The sequence below is a fragment of the Vanessa cardui genome, chromosome 24 (genome assembly GCF_905220365.1).
Source record: "Vanessa cardui chromosome 24, ilVanCard2.1, whole genome shotgun sequence".
Lineage (NCBI taxonomy): Eukaryota > Metazoa > Arthropoda > Insecta > Lepidoptera > Nymphalidae > Vanessa > Vanessa cardui.
The window spans coordinates 4,632,223-4,645,906 of record NC_061146.1 but is presented as its reverse complement, the minus strand read 5'-3'; the positions used below and the strand labels follow the sequence as shown (position 1 = coordinate 4,645,906).

Genomic DNA, 13,684 nt, shown 5'->3' with positions numbered 1-13,684 from the left:
TTTGTAAAGGTTATATGCAAGGTATACTGCAAGGTTTATATTTGATATAATTTTGTATTTTAACAATAATTACAAATTAATGTAACGTGAAAAGGAACGTATTTCAAAACACCGATTAATGTTCAGTGACGTCACTCCTGTTATGACTACTACTACTATTTGAGGTTATAGTTGTAAAAAGTGAACATTTACACAAAAATTAATTGCGTTTTTTGAATTAAAAAGGTTAGGTTGATCAAAGCAAACCCCAGATTCCTTTTATCAGCTTAAAACCACTTTTATCTCAGTTTTGTGTTCAGAAAGTTCAGTCAAAAATCATTTGAAAACTTTGTTGAAGTAAATGAACACATTGGCACTAAACATACGTCAATAAAGCTTTTTTTTGAGTATCGATAGTCCGTTTAAATTTTTCCAAAAAGTATCCAAAGGTCTAGAAAAAGTGCATAAGTATGAAAGCCAGTAAGGGACAAGTACGATCTGGATGGATCTGTTCGCGAAAATATTTAAATTGATATTTCGAAGCCACATTTTTTGCTGTAAATTATTTTTTTTTTATTTTTAATATACTTGTGGTCTTTCCTATATGGAGCTCTTTAAAATAAACACAAAACTAAAAATATTGCATCTTTCCTATTATTATTTTTCTACAGCCGTGTTAGATGTAACTGTTAGAGGTAAGGATGCATAATACTGGCGACACTAAGCAAATTGACATTTAGGTTCTGACGGATTTAATTGACATTTCTTCCAAGCGAAAAATATACTGTTGCGGTGTTTTTTTTTTATTTTGATAATTATTTACGTTCTTGCAAATGTATTAAAATGTATGCACAATGGACCTTTCGTAAGCGGCACTTGAAATGAAATACTGGTCCGTTAACTTTGTATACTATCATAATCAAACTTAAAGCATAACCGGTCTGTTTGAAAACAAACCATGTCGGACGCATGGGAAGAGATTCAAGCCGTCAAAAGCAAGAGGAATAGTCTGAGAGAGAAATTGGAAAAGAGGAAGAAAGAAAGACAGAATATTCTAGGCGCTACCTTACCCAGCGATAAAAATGATAGTTCGCAAGTTGCAACTAGCAGCTCAAAAGATAGATCGACCGGGAGCCCGGCACCTGGGAAAACTGAAAGTAATTGTATTTGTATTTATTTTATTTACAATCACTTAGGTCGTTGAATACTTCTGATAAAACGTATATTATATCCTGTATGTAGTTCATATAAAACTATTATTCTTAACATAATCTTTGAACAAACTAAAATTCATTTCATAAAAATGTATCCTGTATACCAAAATTCTTTTGATACAAGTAGAAAAACTAGAAAAAGGAATGTATAATTAATAATCTTTCCTCTTTCACTCAATCATAAGCAATTCCAGCTTAACAAATGTAGATGCATTTTATGTATTGTTAAAATGCAATTGGTTTACAGCTCCGACACAAGCAGATAAACCGAAGCCCGTAGTGCCGTCAGCTTCATTGGAGGTGCGTCTGTTGCAAGTTTTATGTGATATGCAGCTTCAACTACCTGCAACTGCGAGTGCCCTATTGCCGGGACTTGGGGATGTTGACACTGGTATTGTGGCGAGTTTACTGCAGAAATTTGCGACGCAAAAGCTTATTACGTGAGTTTACCATTGATAATAATCATTAATGTATACAAAATGCTTTTTATTATGTTTTAATACACATTTACATAATATTCAATATCTTTATATGTATAAAGTTTACTTAAACATAACTTAATTTTGTTTTTAAAGCATTTAAATAAAAAAAATAATGGAACTTTAAAACAAAGCAATACCTTTCCTAATCTTTAAAAATAAAAAACTTTGTAATCCTACCATAATTGCAGTGCTTATTAATGATATTTCTATATTTTTATATTTTATTCAGAATAAAGGAAAGAACTGAAAGCACAACTGATGCTAGTATTGAAGTAGTGAGCGCTGAGTCTGTGAGATTGGCCGCAGTATTGGCTGCTCTGATGGAGGAACAATCTTCCACAGCTAAGAGAAAAGGTATTTAACTTATTTTATAAATAAATATGAATACAAAAAATTTTATTGTACACCACCATAAAAAATAAAGAAATGTTATAAAATATGTAATCTTTATCTGTGGTTTTTAATTTTTGACAGATAATGATTTTTTTTTTTCAGGTGACAGCACTACAGAAGAAGGTCCAAATCCAAAAGTTTCGAAATCAACCACAGATGAGAAAAAAACAGGAAAAAACGATACAGACATAATGGTATATATTTTTACTTTATTGTAGTTACTTGTTACTTTTACTTTTAAATTTTTATTATAATACTTAAGCCGTGTTTACATTATTATTGTATATTTTTCTCTCAATTCAGTCTCTGTTGGCAATGCCGTCGAGTCGAGAGAAAGCCGTCAAAAGAGTGGGCGAAGAAATTATGGATCTGCTCAGCAAGCCCACGGCTAAGGAGAAATCTCTCGCAGACAAGTTCAAAAGTCAGGGAGGTGAGAAATTATATCTCGGTTTTTTATTGTTTTCAACGTGAAATGATGGGCTACGAAGTTTTATTTACAAATAATATGATTTAGAGTATAACAATTTAAGTGGCTTATTGAAAAAAGTGCAACGGACATAAAAAATAAAAGAACTGTTAAAAAATTTAGGCATTGTTTACATTCTTCTAACAATATAAATAAATAAATATTGGACAATATCACATACATTACTCTGATCCCAATGTAAGTAGCTAGTACTTGTGTTATGGAGAATCAGAAGTAACGACGGCACCACAAACACCCAGACACAAGACAACATAGAAAACTAATGATAATCTACATCGACTCGACCAGTATACACAACACTCGACCACGGAGGTCGTCTATATGTATATAATGTGTGTGTGTGTGTGTTTCGGCCAGTGTACACAACACTCGACCACAGAGGTCGTCTATATGTATATAATATGTGTGTGTGTGTGTTTCGGCCAGTGTACACAACACTCGACCACGGAGGTCGTCTATATGTATATAATGTGTGTGTGTGTGTGTGTGTGTTTCGGCCAGTGTACACAATACTCGACCACAGAGGTCGTCTATATGTATATAATATGTGTGTGTGTGTGTGTTTCGGCCAGTGTACACAACACTCGACAACGGAGGTCGTCTATGTGTATATAATGTGTGTGTGTGTGTGTTTCGGCCAGTGTACACAACACTCGACCACAGAGGTCGTCTATATGTATATAATATATGTGTGTGTGTGTTTCGGCCAATGTACACAACACTCGACCACAGAGGTCGTCTATATGTATATAATATGTGTGTGTGTGTGTTTCGGCCAGTGTAAACAACACTCGACCACGGAGGTCGTCTATATGTATATAATATGTGTGTGTGTGTGTTTCGGCCAGTGTAAACAACACTCGACCACGGAGGTCGTCTATATGTATAATGTGTGTGTGTGTGTGTTTCGGCCAGTGTACACAACACTCGACCACGGAGGTCGCCTATATATAATGTGTGTGTGTGTTTCGGCCAGTGTACACAACACTCGACCACGGAGGTCGCCTATATATAATGTGTGTGTGTGTTTCGGCCAGTGTACACAACACTCGACCACGGAGGTCGCCTATATATAATGTGTGTGTGTGTGTGTTTTGGCCAGTGTACACAACACTCGACCACGGAGGTCGTCTATGTGTATACAGGGTTACAGGTTAAGTCGACCGAAATCCTTTAAGAGAGGATAGATTCCATCATTCCTAACCGATTTGACTATGGAACCCCATATCCTAAACCTAACCCTTCTCAAGTTATTGGCCTTTGAATTTATTTTATAAAAATGACAGATTTTTTGACGATTGCCCCTTTATTTTTGTTTTGTGTCCCAATTTTGTATTCTTTTTGCTATTTTTGAGTAGAAGATTAGTTGCTTTATTATTTTAAGCTACAAAACTGCCAGTAACTATACCAAATGAGTCGTAGTAGACAGTCAATTGTTAAAAAAAATTATTACAATTAAAAAATTTATTTTTTATTTCTAAGATATCTTTAAAAAAGTCTATGACAAATGTACTGCAGATATGCTAAAAAATATCTACGGCTCTTCAGCTTTCCGATAAGGTATAATAACATAGGGTATTATTAGAATCCTTGGAAAAAATCTTTAAACAAAGACGCCCGAGTAACAAACGTTAAGCTGCTCGCAGCGCCTGTTGTCCTGCAATGAGTGCGAGCGGGACATTTTTCAATGTAAATAGGTACGAGAGGCATAGGTAAAAACTATTTTGTTGTTATTATGTGTGCTTTTTGATAATTTCTTAATTCCTTATTCAGTCTGCTTACGCGATTCGTCCGTGGTAGATGCGATACATAGTGCTCTTGGTTTTTTACTCGATTTGGCTTGTTTTCTGGACTGTTTCTTCCTATTCGTGACTGTGCTTGTTAACTGGACCTTGATTTGTATTTCTGATTTGGAACTGTTAAAAATGACGACTTTTACAAATTAAGAATATGCTGATATTCTGATTTGTTATGGGTACTGCAACTGTGTATCTTCACGACCACGTGAAGAATACATAGTACGTTATCCTGGCCGCCGTATACCGGATATTAGTGTCTTTGACGGAGTTTATCGGCAAATTAGAGAGACTGGCTCTGTTTCAAGACGACGAACAGACGTAGGCAGACCACGAATTCATGACGACGACGAAGAGCAGGATAATGAGATAATTCGACGATTTCGACAGGATCCCACTACGTCAACTAATGTTGTTGCTCGAGGACTTGGACTCTCACAGTGGAAAATGTGGTTTACAGTGCATACTGCTGGTCTCTACCCCTACCACTTCACGCCAGTACATATTATCGAAGAAGGAGATCCTGCGAGGAGACTAGACTTCTGTAGATTTATGCTCAACGCAGATTTAGACGATCCGTTGTTATTTAGAAGAATCTTGTGGACTGATGAGTCAAAATTCGACCAAGACGGGATAACTAATTATCATAACACACAAGTTAACAAGCACAGTCACGAATAGGAAGAAACAGTCCAGAAAACAAGCCAAATCGAGTAAAAAACCAAGAGCACTATGTATCGCATCTACCACGGACGAATCGCGTAAGCAGACTGAATAAGGAATTAAGAAATTATCAAAAAGCACACATAATAACAACAAAATAGTTTTTACCTATGCCTCTCGTACCTATTTACATTGAAAAATGTCCCGCTCGCACTCATTGCAGGACAACAGGCGCTGCGAGCAGCTTAACGTTTGTTACTCGGGCGTCTTTGTTTAAAGATTTTTTCCAAGGATTCTAATAATACCCTATGTTATTATACCTTATCGGAAAGCTGAAGAGCCGTAGATATTTTTTAGCATATCTGCAGTACATCTGTCATAGACTTTTTTAAAGATATCTTAGAAATAAAAAATAAATTTTTTAATTGTAATAATTTTTTTTAACAATTGACTGTCTACTACGACTCATTTGGTATAGTTACTGGCAGTTTTGTAGCTTAAAATAATAAAGCAACTAATCTTCTACTCAAAAATAGCAAAAAGAATACAAAATTGGGACACAAAACAAAAATAAAGGGGCAATCGTCAAAAAATCTGTCATTTTTATAAAATAAATTCAAAGGCCAATAACTTGAGAAGGGTTAGGTTTAGGATATGGGGTTCCATAGTCAAATCGGTTAGGAATGATAGAATCTATCCTCTCTTAAAGGATTTCGGTCGACTTAACCTGTAACCCTGTATAATGTGTGTGTGTGTGTGTGAGTGTGTGTGTGTGTGTGTGTGAGTGTGTGTGTGTGTGTGTGTGAGTGTGTGTGTGTGTGTGTGTGTGTGTGTGTGTGTGTGTGTGTTTCGGCCAGTGTACACAACACTCGACCACGGAGGTCGTCTATATGTATAATGTGTGTGTGTGTGTGTTTCGGCCAGTGTACACAACACTCGACCACGGAGGTCGCCTATATATAATGTGTGTGTGTGTTTCGGCCAGTGTACACAACACTCGACCACGGAGGTCGCCTATATATAATGTGTGTGTGTGTGTGTTTTGGCCAGTGTACACAACACTCGACCACGGAGGTCGTCTATGTGTATATAATGTGTGTGTGTGAGTGTGTGTGTGTGTGAGTGTGTGTGTGTGTGTGTGTGTGTGTGTGTGTGTGTGTGTGTGTGTGAGTGTGTGTGTGTGTGTGTGAGTGTGTGTGTGTGTGTGTGTGTGTGTGTGTGTGTTTCGGCCAGTGTACACAACACTCGACCACGGAGGTCGTCTATGTGTATATAATGTGTGTGTGTGTGTGTGTGTGTGTGTGTGTGTGTGTGTGTGTGTGTGTGTGTGTGTTTCGGCCAGTGTACACAACACTCGACCACGGAGGTCGTCTATGTGTATATAATGTGTGTGTGCGTGTTGCAGGCGCGCAGGTGATGGAGTTCTGCCCGCACGGCACGCGCGGCGAGTGCGGCGAGGTGGGCTGCCGGAAGCTGCACTTCAAGAAGATCATCCAGGGCCACACGGACGAGACGCTCGGCGACTGCTCCTTCCTCAACACCTGCTTCCACATGGACAGCTGCAAGTGAGGACCATACACCATTTTTGAAGATTCTTGATTCCCCACCTTGTAACAACAACAACAACAACAGCCTGTAAATTCCCACTGCTGGGCTAAAGGCCTCGTCTCCCTTTGAAGAGAAGGTTTGGAATATATTCCACCACGCTGTTCCAAGGCGGGTTAGTGGAATACACATGTGGCAGAATTTCTATGAAATTTGTCACATGCCGGTTTCCTCACGATGTTTTCCTTCAACGCTGAGCACGAGATGAATTAAGATAAATTAAGCAATTGAATCAGCGGTGCTTGCCTGGGTTTGAACCCGCAATCATCGGTTAAGATGTACGCATTCTAACTACTGGCCCATCTCGACTTCCCCACCTTGTAACGCTATGTTATAATTTTCTGTATTGTAAATGCTAATTCGTTCCCTATTTTTTTATTTAAAAAAAAACAATGTTACATAACGTATTGTAAGAAAGTCCCGCCCCTGTAATGCATCGTAAAGTTTTAAGAGATACCCTCGCCCCTAAAGTCCGTTAGGTAACACTTGAACAACTCCTACAGCTGCAAAGGGCATATTAGATTACACTGATATCAGCACTAAATAAAATCAGCTGTTCAATTCACTATTTTTTGGAAACAAAAAAATTACACTACGCTAACTCGAATTAGTGAAAATCGTTATTTTATACCAAGTTGCTTATTTTGTTAGTTTTAAAAAATCGTGAAGAAATATACAAAATTTGTAAAACACTCACTAAAGGGAATTTTTGAAATCAATCGATTTACGCTAACTATAATAGCGGGGTGTGTGCGCACTCTCGAGTTAGCGTAGTATAAATTTATGGTGTCGATTTGGTCCATTGAAAGAATGAAAAAAAGACAGTACTTAGCTTACACACACACACACACACACACACACGCACGCACGCACGCACGCACGCACGCACGCACGCACGCACGCACGCACGCACGCACACACACACACACACACACACACACACACACACACACACACACACACACACACACAGATGATTATACCTGTTGGAATAATACAAAAACTCTCCTCACAATCAATACTTTATCTCTCCTGACGTGATTCACAACCAGAACTGATACCAGATTGATTATTTTTCTCGATCCTTCTAATTCGACGATTAAAGTAAGAATGACCTTTTCTAGGCTCACACCTGGTATTTAATGTTTACACGCCCCTCCTCCGACTGTAGCAACATCCGGTTTTGATTTATTTTAAAAACAATTTAGTTTAGTCAAAACCGGATGTTTACAATCAACGTAAATTGTAACAACTATTTAAATCGAATTATTTATGCTGATAATACTTTAGTACATTAAAACAGTAAAATATGATCATATTAAAATAAATATGCTAACATACCCTACAAATATCTGTAATAAATGTGTTTTTACAGATATGTTCACTATGAAGTTGATAACGCTGACCCGAACGTGAACGCAAGCAAGGCGGCTTCGGAACCCGCCGCTAAGGCTAGTCATAACGGTAGGTTCAAAATAATATGTTGAAACTTTAATGTATACTTTAATCATTATTTATAATCATTACTAGTAGTCTCCCGCGGCTTCGCTCGCGTTTTTGGGTGTTGCTTGACATGTGCTAGGCAAATAAAGTAGCCAATGTCCTGTCTTGGAGATCAAATTTGCTTCATACCAAATTTCATTAAATTCGGTTCAGCGGTTTGGTCGTGAAAGAACGACATACAGAGACACGACAGACAGAGTTACTTTCATATATATAATATTAATATGGATTTACAAATAGGTAATTTTTTTACAATAAATAAGCAAGCTTCAATACTGAGTAAAAAATAATTATAACTAAATACAAACTGGAGTTAATAAATATGGCTGACTTACAACAAAAGAAAACAATTGTGATGCAGTTTTTATACGCTTCAACACATACATAGATAATATTTTGATATCTCTTTATTATAGTCTAACAAACCCTATGATTAATTATAATAAAAAATATATAACACAAATGACTAACCTTTATTTTCTATGGTATAGTTTTTTTTTATGGTATAGGTTGGTGGACGAGCAGATGGGCAACCTGATGGTAAGTGGTTACCATCACCCATAGACAATGACGCTGTAAGAAATATTAACTATTTTTTACATCGTCAATGTGCCATCAACCTTGGGAACTAAGTTGTTATGTCCCTTGTGCCTGCAGTTACACTGGCTCACTCACCCTTCAAACCGGAACACAACAATACTGAGTACTGTTATTTGGCGGTAGAATAACTGATGAGTGGGTGGTACCTACCCAGACGGGCTTGCACAAAGCCCTACCACCACTTTATTTATTTATAATTGAACACAATTACCATGACTACATAACTTTAATCATTTACAAGAATATTTCAATACATAGAGAGTTAATTAGTATGTACGTATGTAAGAACAGTAAAAACCACCAGTTGTCTGTCGGTCGAGTCTGTTTGTATCGGTATACAAACAGACTCGACCGACAGACAACCGAACATTAAACCCGTTACTAAGCGCTCTGTCGTATTTATGTGATTCCGAGGGTAGTTCTTGTAAGAATAGATTTAATATTTTGTTATATCATATATGGATTTTCTTTTGTATATTTCAGGTACAAACATAGTACCAAAACCAGACGGAGTACTGACGCTCACCCCCCCTCAGTGGATACAGTGTGATCTACGGTATCTCGACATGACTTTTTTAGGTAAGACATTTATAAAAAGAAATAGATATATACAAAAATGTGATAAAATTGGCATGAACAAAATTGATTTCAGTGGCTTGGTGATTAAAACTGATCTTACTTATTCGAAATATTGAAAATATGATTCGATATTGTGTATTCTTAAGGATAGTCACGAGTTAAACAACAATATTATTCCAGATTTCATTTATTAACACTATTTTCACATTCATTTTATCCACTAATCCGTGTTTTACAATACATCCCGTATTTTATATCTAAATTTAGCCCATCATTCTCATTATTTCCAAATTAATAATAAAAATCACCAAACATTGCCGCCGCATTCGATTTCTTGACATTCTCTTTCTTACCGGCCAGTATCAGACAATCGGCCAGTATTAATCGTGAAAAATAAAAATATTACATTACAACATATTCTAAAAATTGTCAATCGACATATTATTAACTAAATTATTTTATTAAATTATAGTTATGCAATGTGTAAAAAAAAATAACCCTAACAGTATGTTTTATTGTTGATGATTTAGTTCACAATCTCGTGAGATAGATTATAATCTAACTGTATTTACAATTATACGGTGACATGTAATATGTACTGTAACTGTTCCCGCAGGTAAATTCGCAGTGATAATGGCGGATCCACCCTGGGACATCCACATGGAACTCCCATATGGTACGATGTCTGATGATGAAATGAGATGCTTAGGAGTGCCACAGTTGCAGGACAGCGGCCTAATATTCCTTTGGGTTACGGGCAGGTATTATTTGAAGGACTATTTATGAAAACTCTTTGCAAATTATATTTATAAGTTAAATTCATGTTCCTTTAGGGAATAATAAACTCAACTCACAAACACACAACTCAAGTATTTAAATGTAGCTAATCAAGGTTTAAGAGAATAACAAAATCTTTTGCTTTTATACGTAAAATTTCTAAGGCTATTTTTGTATAGATTATACAGAACGTCAGTAAAAGCTACTACTACTATATCCTTTACTGGCAAAACTCAAAACTTAAACTCAAGTAGCGTGAAGACTTAAAAGTATTATATTATTCGACGACCTCCGTGGTCGAGTGGTGTACACCGGTTTTCATGGGTACGCCACTCCGAGGTCCCGGGTTCGATTCCTGGCTGAGTCGATGTAGCTTATCATTAGTTTTCTATGTCGTCTCGGGTCTGGGCGTTTGTGGTACCGTCGTTACTTCTGATTTTCCATAACACAAGTGCTTTAGCTACTTACATTGGGATTAGAGTATTGTATGTGATGTTGTCTCATATTTATTTATTTATAATTTTTTAATCAAAAATTACTGCTATCGTCATTCACATTTATTTCATAATCGTCCTTTATTAATTTAATAGTTCTATTTACCCTAATATTTGTAGTTTAGAAATCACATTCGATAAATTTTATGACTAACTGCACGTCACTATTGACAATAAAGAAAAACAATTTGCCCCTTTGATGTAATTATTTATTAAATACGAAACTTCATGAGCGTTCAAACGTCAAAACGGCCATCATAGCGTGCCGCTACTATGAATAAATGTTACAGGGCGATGGAACTGGGTCGAGAGTGCCTCAAGTTGTGGGGATACGAGCGAGTGGACGAACTGATCTGGGTGAAAACGAACCAATTGCAGCGCATCATACGCACAGGCCGGACCGGCCATTGGCTGAATCACGGCAAGGAGCATTGTCTGGTTGGTCACTTGAATGTGTCTAAATAAACGACATTCTGAATTTCACCCTTAGAACTAGCGCGCACTGGTGATTTTTGTCACGGTGACTGTTTCGTCACTCTTGTCATGTCCGTGGATATGTATGGAGTTGCGCGCAAGTTAAGACGTGACAATTGACAATCTTTACGTTTTTTCATAGCAATGCGCGCACATTTACAAGAATATTTCAATACATAGAGAGTTAATCAGTATGTAGTTTGTATCGGTATACAAACAGACTCGACCGACAGACAACCGATTTACATTTACAACTTAAAATTTAACATTTACGTTTTTTCATAGCAATGCGCGCACTAGTGACAAATTTGTCACTGCCGTCGTCAGTCTTTCGCTTTTGACTGCCGACTTTGACTGCGCGCGCAAAATGGCGTCACCGTCTATTCAAAACGTAAACATTCGTGAAGACGATACTGACAATGATGTTCTAATAGAAGAAGTGGAAAAGAGACGAGCTGTTAATGATAAAAAATTGAAAGAGTAATCAGATATTCAAGTGAAAATTAAAGCGTGGGAAGAAATTAGTAGCCAGTATTCTCTTCGCTTTCTTTTTCTTCCGAGTTCACAGAGAACGACCGTCTCTTCGAAATCCATAGTGGCATCATTTGCCACTTCGATTTCGAAAATGTTTTGTCACTGTCTCTATTAATCAGCGCACTCCACTTTGGAAACGTGACGTGACAATGACATACACTTTAAAGTCACCGTGACAAAAATCACCGGTGCGCTAGCTCTTACGATTAGCGCGTTACGTCATATATTGAGAGAGCCGAGATGGACCAGTGGATAGAACATAGTACATCATAACCGTCATCGGTTATGATGTACTATGTTCTGGATTTGAACCCACAATCATTTGTGGGTTCAAATCCAGGGGAACACCACTAATTTTGTTTATAATTCATCTCGTGTTCAGTGGAGAAGAAAAACATTGTGAGGAATAATTTTGTTGAAATAAGACACACGATTTATGTGTCTAATTTCAACGAAATTATTCCACGTGTGAATCCACAAAACCGTATTCGAGTAGTGAAATATGCTCCAAACCTTCTAATCAAAGGGAGCGAGGCCTTTGCCCAGCAGTGGGAATGATAGAGATCTTATTTACAAATCAATTCCAGGTCGGTATGAAAGGTAACCCGGATAATTTGAACCGGGGCCTAGACTGTGACGTCATCGTAGCGGAGGTGCGCGCCACGTCACACAAGCCCGACGAGATATACGGCATCATTGGTAACTATTCATTAAGACTGCTCATCTAGTTTTTTTTTATAATAACTATGTTCCTTTATATGGCGTCATACATAATATAATAGGCTATTTGACTGGTTTTTAAAATCCATTTTATATTATTTTGTAGAGGTTAAGGAACCCAGTAAAAGTGGTTTTTTTTTTTATTTCTAGTACATTTTCCGAAAAATATCATATTAAAAATTCCATATTTAAATAACGCTCGAAAATGCTATTTGGATAATATGGCGCTCCAAAGGGGTCGGTGACGTCACTTTGCTGTATTTTAATCTGTGGTACATATAGTAGAAAAGCAAGGTTTACTAATCCGGGGCGTTTTGTGTCACGTGACAAACGTTTGAAAAAATGCTTTTTATTTTTATTTATTGATTTTTGAATAAATTAAGTATTATTTTCAACTTTCGTTAGTAAATAACTATTTTTAAACTCATAATATACAGTGATTACAATAATTCACAATTTATTTTTCGCATTGTCAAATAGCCTATTATAGCGTTTAACTTCATCCCAACAATGCTTTCGGTCCTTTTTTAATTATTTTTTTCCTCTCCCGTTTTCTATTTAATTTTGTTTTGTTTTCAGAGAGACTGAGTCCGGGCACGCGAAAAATTGAGCTGTTCGGGCGACCACACAACGTACAACCAAATTGGTAAATAGTAAATATGTTTTACATTACAACAAAATATATATACTTCCTTAAAATAACCCCCTATTTTCAAAAACGCTAGCACATCATATATACTTCCTTAAAGGATTATTTTCAAAAACGCTAGTTCGACGAGGGTTTGCTCATCAAAGTAAAAAGTCAAAACAATGATTTCCATATTTAAAACAAATAATTGGAAAAACGGTTAAATAGCACACACCCATTTTTGGTGATAAATTTATAACATGCTCAAATAGGTATATTTTCAAAATAAAAACTGAAGCACCAATTTCCTACTTTTAACTATCAAAAATGAGAAAGTTCCATATGTTAAATGGCGGGCTAATATGTCTGGGCTTTTTTCATTTTCAGGATAACCCTAGGAAACCAAGTAGACGGGGTGAGACTCGTTGATCCAGAACTGATAGCGGCTTTCAAGAAGAGATATCCCGATGGCAACTGCATGGCACCGCCCACCCCCGACCCGGGGCTGCCATAGACAATAAATCACATTTTAAATTTGGAATGTTAAAATGTGAAAAAGTGCAAGAGTGTAAACGGTTCTACTCATTGTCTGTGGAAGTGGACAAGATCATAACAGTTGAAATTTTATCATTGTTATATAAATAACAAATAATTTTAAGCACATATTGTGTTAGATGTAAGATTTTTAAACGTGTAAATAAATTTTATTTTTGAAATTATAATATTTTTATTTCGATTAAAAAAAATACAAATACG

At 36.6% G+C, this 13,684-nt stretch overlaps 1 protein-coding gene across 1 annotated transcript; it reads left to right on the top strand.

The window, feature by feature from the left end:
* Positions 1-735: 735 nt before the first annotated feature.
* LOC124540025 (N6-adenosine-methyltransferase subunit METTL3) lies at positions 736-13,634 on the top strand. The gene is made up of 13 exons (XM_047117424.1): positions 736-1,136; positions 1,441-1,633; positions 1,905-2,029; positions 2,171-2,262; positions 2,372-2,498; positions 6,420-6,579; positions 7,995-8,083; positions 9,206-9,301; positions 9,918-10,062; positions 10,863-11,010; positions 12,168-12,279; positions 12,880-12,946; positions 13,316-13,634. The coding sequence occupies exons 1-13, from the start codon at positions 938-940 to the stop codon at positions 13,440-13,442; spliced, it is 1,680 nt and encodes a 559-aa protein (XP_046973380.1). The 5' UTR covers positions 736-937; the 3' UTR covers positions 13,443-13,634.
* The last annotated feature ends 50 nt before the right edge of the window (positions 13,635-13,684 follow it).

Bases quoted from the DNA above. Each gene is read 5' to 3' on its own strand.
- LOC124540025 (XM_047117424.1), top strand. From the start codon at position 938: ATGTCGGACGCATGGGAAGAGATTCAAGCCGTCAAAAGCAAGAGGAAT. The intron at 1,634-1,904 runs GTGAGTTTACCA...TATTTTATTCAG, and splicing joins GCGACGCAAAAGCTTATTAC to AATAAAGGAAAGAACTGAAA. The intron at 11,011-12,167 runs GTTGGTCACTTG...AATCAATTCCAG, and splicing joins ACGGCAAGGAGCATTGTCTG to GTCGGTATGAAAGGTAACCC.